Below are 6000 nucleotides of genomic sequence, written 5' to 3'. Positions count from 1 at the left end.
ATTTATTTGACAGAGAGAGACACAGCGAGAGAGGGAACACAAGCAGGTGGAGTGGGAGAGGGAGAAGCAGGCTTCCCGCCGAGCGGGGAGCCCGATGCGGGGCTCGAACCCAGGACCCTGGGATCATGACCTGAGCCGAAGGCAGACGCTTAACGACTGAGCCACCCAGGCGCCCCAATAAAAATCTTTAAAAAAAAAAAAAAGAAATAAAAGGCAAATCCAAGCTGTTTTTCAGATCAGCAGCTAATGCCAATGTTTAGGCTTCAGAGAGTATCAAAGAAAGGTACTTCTATTACTTCCCAGTTTTGTACTCTTAGAATGATAGTTTCCTAAAAAGGAATCCTTGCCAACTTTAAAGTGACCATACTGTCATTTTCAGAGGAATAGGGGTATTCTGGTCACCTGCTGCTTTAAACCACAGCCATTTACCAATTAGATGTGCTCCCAAGTAAAATGTGACCAGCATTTACCTCAGGACCACATTCATGTGTGGCAAAGTTACCTACTTTATTCACTCTGACGTTGAGAGATTATTTTGCCTTATTTTGTCTATAGTTCTGTGTGTATGTAAAACAACATTTTAACAGGCTTGGTGATGATGTCTAGGAAGCTAGATTTTGTGATGTACTTACTTTTTTATATAAAATCTTAAGCTATTTTATAAGTATATTTCATTCACTTTATCTTGAAATTTGTACTGTAAGATTTTTTTAATGTTCAGAATGTCATCAATCAAACCTGAATTCTAGGGCGCCTGGGTGGCTCAGTTGGTTAAGCGACTGCCTTCGGCTCAGGTCGTGATCCTGGAGTCCCGGGATCGAGTCCCGCATCGGGCTCCCTGCTCAGCGGGGAGTCTGCTTCTCCCTCCGACCCTCCCCCCTCTCATGTACTCGCTCTCTCTCATTCTCTCTCTCTCAAATAAATAAATAAAATCTTTAAAAAAAAAAAAAAAACCTGAATTCTAAAATTCTGTGATTTTTGTGAAACCATTTCTTAGAAACTTCGTTAATGACAGGAAGTAAAGAGGGGCACCAGGGTGGGGTGGCCCAGTCAGTTGCCTTCGGCTGGGGTCTTGAGCTTGAGGTCCTGGGATCGAGTCCCCTGTTGGTCCCTAATTTCCCGCTGGCCGCCTACTGGGCGAGGCCTTTGCACCCCTCGCCGCCCCCAGACCCTACCGAGACCCGGCTACCCGCGCCAGTCGCCCTTTGCCCACCCCGTGCACTCCCGGGCCGGAGGTCCGGCTCCGGGGCACGCCCCAGGCCCCGGACGGCAGGCGGAGGGGGTGCTGGACGTGGAGCATCACGGGCCCGGGGGGAGGGGCGGTGGCCCAGTTCTCGCGACATTTCGGCCGGGAGGGAAGCAGCAGCGACTCCGCGGCGGGTGCGAGATGCGCTCAGAGAAGGAGGGAGTGGGAGGCTCCGGGGTGGCCGTTGCTGCGCGGGACCTGAGCGGGAGAGAAAAGCTGTCGGCTGGGGAAGTCCAGTTCCGCCGGGAGTCGCCGCGGCGAGAACCAGAGGTGCCACCAGCCTCGTCCTTCGGCTCTGGGGGCGGTACAGGCAAACCTCGCGAGGAGAAGACGACGGTTCTGAGCAAGGTGGGGGGAAGGGCGCGGCAGACTAACCTCGCGAGAGGAGGAGGGTCTTCAACAGGGTGGGTCGAGGCGAGAACGGAGTGGTGCGTGCAAAGCTCTCGAGAAGAGGGATGGTCTTGGGCGAGGTGAGGCGGGGCCGAGGGTTGGCGTCATGCTGGAGGCGGGCGGAGGGGCGCTAAGGGTGGCGAGTTCCGGGGGCGGGTGGGTAGGCGAGCCTCGCGAGAAGAGGGATGGTCCTGTGCAAAGGCGGGGCGGGCTCGGGCTTTGGGGTGGAGCGGACGGGGCGAGGCCACGGGCCGCGTGTTCTGGGAGCGCGGGGCCGGGGTCGGGGCCGGCCGCTTCAGCGCCGCTGACAGCGGCCAGGCGGGGGCCGTTTCCCGCCCCGCCTGGAGCCTGTGGTGTTTCCGGTCGGGGCTGAGCGCGGAGACGCTGCGGTCCGCGGCGGGGTGCCGGTCCGGGCGGCGGGCGCCCACGCGGGCGTGTGAGGTTTGGGTTTTCCACTCGGGCACGGACAGTACGTGTCGTGCCCACAGTCGTGGGGGTTCCCGAGAAAGGAGCTGTGTTAGGCGCAGCCCCTTCTGACGGCCGTGCTGTCACCCGTGCATCGCGGGCGTTTCCGCTGGACTCCTGGCGTAGCGCTCCCTCAGCCTAAACGCAGGCGGCGTTCGAGGGGTGGAAGCGCTGGGGCGGACGCCAGGCCCACCGTCCGTCCTCTCCTCAGGTGGTGATCCGGCGGCTTCCTCCCAGCCTCACCAAGGAGCAGCTGGAGGAGCAGCTGCACCCGCTGCCCGCGCACGACTACTTTGAGTTCTTTACCGCCGACTTGAGGTGAGGAGCTGGGCGGCCTTGTCACAGCTCGATGGGAGGTGGTTGTAGACCGCGGAAGCTGTCTCCGTCTTTTTCCCGCACGGACCCAGAAATCGGCGCGCACCTCACTTGGACATGATCGTTAAATTCCTCTAAACGAGATTTGAAAGGTGCCTGTACCAGCGCCCCCCTCGTCCAAAAAGACAAACTCCGGAGAAAGAAACCGTATCCAGCCCTCAGAAACCCTGGGCTTGCGTCCACCGCTACCACCCCCACCCACACCTACCAGCTCCTTCTCTCCTCCCCTTTCACGCCCGGGTAGAAGGGTGCCTCCGAGGACGCTTTAACACGTCCGCATCTTCTCTTTGTGACGAAGAGAAAGCAGACCTCAGGTTAGACCTTCCGCAGGGGACAGGGCAGCTACATTCTGTGATTTTCACTGTGTTTCTACTACACTCTTGGTCATCGTTGTTAGCCTTTTTATCTTCAGTGTCGTGAGTTGGCGTTTGTGGGAGCCCTATAAACTCTCCTTCTGAATAAATACTGTTCAAGTAAAAACTCAGTCTATTCAAAGAAAAATATTTCTAACGAAATACAGATTTGGTTTAAAAAAAATGATAGGTGAATTTCAAATGACTAAAGTTTAAGGAAACTGGTATAATTAAAGGACAGGCCCTGGACTCAGAGTGATTCAGGTTGGAATCCCAGTCCCACTTTTGAACTAGCTGTGCCTTTTGCACATACTGAATTTCTCTGAGCCTGTGTTCTCATCTGTGAAATGGGGTTGAAAGTTCCTGCCTCTTAAGGAAGTTGGTAGTTTTGTGGTAGAGGAGAAAGGCTTAGTTCTTCTGCAGCCCCCATACCATGTGCTGCAATTAATATCCCTTTGGAGTACGTAAAGGTGTTCTCTAAGTCAGTGAAGATTCTTCTGTGCAGTATGATGTTTTCATTTATGAATCATGGCTAGACTTTATTGGGTCATGATGTGTGATAAGGAATGACCTTTGAATAACCTTGCCTTTGGTTTTCAACTTTGGAAGGCCAGTATTATAACCCTGTTTCTGTGTAGTGGAGAGACTGATCTTAAGTGTCTTTCCCAAATTATTAAAAAGATCTTGGGTAATGTTTTGTTTATTTGGGGGTTTTGGTTTTTTTTTTGCTAAAGAATACCCAGATTGTTGTAATTAGCTGAGAGGTGTTCTTTGGCACACAGGTTTCAGCTTGTTGTATCTAGAAAAGAAAAAAAGCAAAATTAAAGAAATCTTGCATTTTTTACTAACCATTTTCACTGTTATCTCTTATTTCAGTCTTTATCCTCATCTTTATTCAAGAGCATACATTAATTTTAGAAATCCTGATGACATCCTTCTTTTTAGAGATCGTTTTGATGGCTATATCTTCATTGACAGTAAAGGTTGGATCATTGGCTTTTTAAACTATTATAATCTCAAAGTACGTTAATTAAGTTTTGCTGGAATGTTTGTGAATTATAATTAAGTTCTCAGATACCAATCTAAAATAATTTCATAAATTTCAATTGTGTTACTGTGGTTGTGTGCTCATGTTGAAAATTAAAATTATATATAAACCAAAGAATTCCATCAATTCTTTGTATCAGTGACAACCTCTTTATATATTATTGGAGTGAAGTTTTTAATAAAAGTGAGTTTTCTGATAATTGAACTTCCCTTTTTTATGTACCAAAACCAAATCACTTTACTTTTGTGCAATAGGAATTTTCTAAAATATATTATTCACTTATATCTATGTCTTTTTAAACAGTGTACTTTTTGTATTTTGGCTCAGGTCACGATCTCAGCATCAGCTCCTTCTTCACTCATTGGGGAGTCTGCTTAAGATTCTCTCTCTCTCCCTCTGCCCTTTGTACCTCACTAAAATAAGTAAATAAATTAAGATTTTATTTATTTGACAGAGAGAGAAAGAGCACAAGCAGGGGAAGTGGCAGGCGGAGGGAGAGGGAGAAGCAGGCTCCCCGCTGAGCAGAGAGCCCGATGGGGAACTCAATCCCAGGACCCTGGGATCATGACCTGAGCTGAAGGCAGAGGCTTAGCCTACTGAGCCATCCAGCACCCCTAAATTAAGTAAATACATCTTGAAAAAAAAATAATAAGAATGTTAAACAGAGTACTCTTCATAACTATACCATTTTTCGACAGTGTCATGGGGGAGGGGATTGTAATAATGAACATAAGTTTCTGACTCTGTTGAACAGCATTGCCTGCTGAGACAGGGATATTTACCTCTACTCTAAATGGTTCCGGTTCTCTGTACTTTTTGGATCTTGCTTTTGTCCTCCCTCCTGTCAGACTGTCAGCTGTTGTGTCCACTGCGATCAAGCTGGTACAACTGTAAGAGCATATTCTCTGAATACCCCTCACCAACCAATCTCCTCCCACTCCACTCCACTGCTGCTAAGTGTTTTCTTCTTCACTGAGAGCTAACAAAATACCCTTAAAGAGTGACTAGGCTGAGGCGAAGAGATTCTTTCCTGTGAGGAAAAGCAAATGTAATCTTGAACTATTTTTAAGATTTTATTTTTATTTTTTATTTTTTTTTTTTTTAGATTTTATTTATTTATTTGAGAGAGAGCGAATGAGAGACAGAGAGCATGAGAGGGAGGAGGGTCAGAGGGAGAAGCAGACTCCTCGCCGAGCAGGGAGCCCGATGCGGGACTCGATCCCGGGACTCCAGGATCGTGACCTGAGCCGAAGGCAGTCGCCTAACCAACTGAGCCACCCAGGCGCCCCAAGATTTTATTTTTTTAAGAGAGAGCACAGTGAGTGAGGGGAGGAGCAAAAAGGGAGGGAGAGGGACAAGCAGTGCAGAGGCCAACGCCTCCATCCCACGACCCTGAGATCATGACCTGAGCCCAAACCAGGAGTCAGATGCTTCAGATGCTCAACTGACTGAGCCAGCCAGGCGTCCCTCATCTTAGTCTTTTCTAAGCATACAGTTCAGTAGTATTAAGTACATTCACACTGTTGTGCACCCCATCTCCAGAACTCTTTTCATCTTAAAAAACTAAAACTCTGGACTCTTTAAATAACTCCCCACTTCTCCCTGACCCCTAGCTCCTGGCATTCACCTTTCTATTTTTTGTTTCTATGAATTTACTAGTCTAGATACCTCATGTAAGTGGAATCGTACAGTATTTCACATTGCATGGTGTCCTCAATGTTCACCCGTGCGGTAGCAGGTCTCAGAATTTCCTTTTTAAGACTGAGTAATACGCTACTGTGTGTATATACCACATTTTGTTTATCCATTTACAAAGAGCTGGGTTGCTTCGAGCTCTTTGCTATTGTGAATAGTGCTGGTGTGAACATGGGTGTACAAGTATCTCTTTGAGACTCTGCTTTCAATTTTTTTGGGTATAATCACAGCAGAATTGTTAGATCATATAGTAATTATATTTTTAGTGTTTTGAGGAACTGCCATACTGTTTTCTGTAGAAGGTACTTCATTTTGTATCCCCACCACCTGGGCATGAGGCCTCCCAATTTCTCCACATCCTCCCAACACTTGTCGTTTTCTGTTTCTTTGATAGCAGACATCCTAATGGGTATGAGGTAGTATTTCAC

At 48.2% G+C, this 6000-nt stretch overlaps 1 protein-coding gene across 10 annotated transcripts in view; it reads left to right on the top strand.

Moving 5' to 3' along the window:
• Window positions 1–1357: 1357 nt before the first annotated feature.
• The window catches only part of UPF3A (UPF3A regulator of nonsense mediated mRNA decay), a 28663-nt gene continuing 24020 nt past the window's right edge, over window positions 1358–6000 (top strand). For 9 of the 10 annotated variants that reach the window (XM_021695944.2, XM_044913487.1, XM_021695942.2 and 6 more), the window contains exons 1-3: window positions 1358–1594; window positions 2313–2419; window positions 3706–3812. In XM_021695944.2, the coding sequence (XP_021551619.1) occupies window positions 1388–1594; window positions 2313–2419; window positions 3706–3812 (421 nt within the window). In that variant the 5' untranslated portion in view covers window positions 1358–1387. Of the gene's footprint in view, window positions 1595–1666; window positions 1717–2312; window positions 2420–3705; window positions 3813–6000 lie in introns of those variants that run through there. The other variant, XM_021695943.1, reaches the window with a different exon arrangement.

This window comes from Neomonachus schauinslandi, chromosome 3 (assembly GCF_002201575.2).
Source record: "Neomonachus schauinslandi chromosome 3, ASM220157v2, whole genome shotgun sequence".
Taxonomy (NCBI): Eukaryota; Metazoa; Chordata; class Mammalia; order Carnivora; family Phocidae; genus Neomonachus; species Neomonachus schauinslandi.
This window is presented reverse-complemented; position numbering and strand designations above follow the sequence as displayed.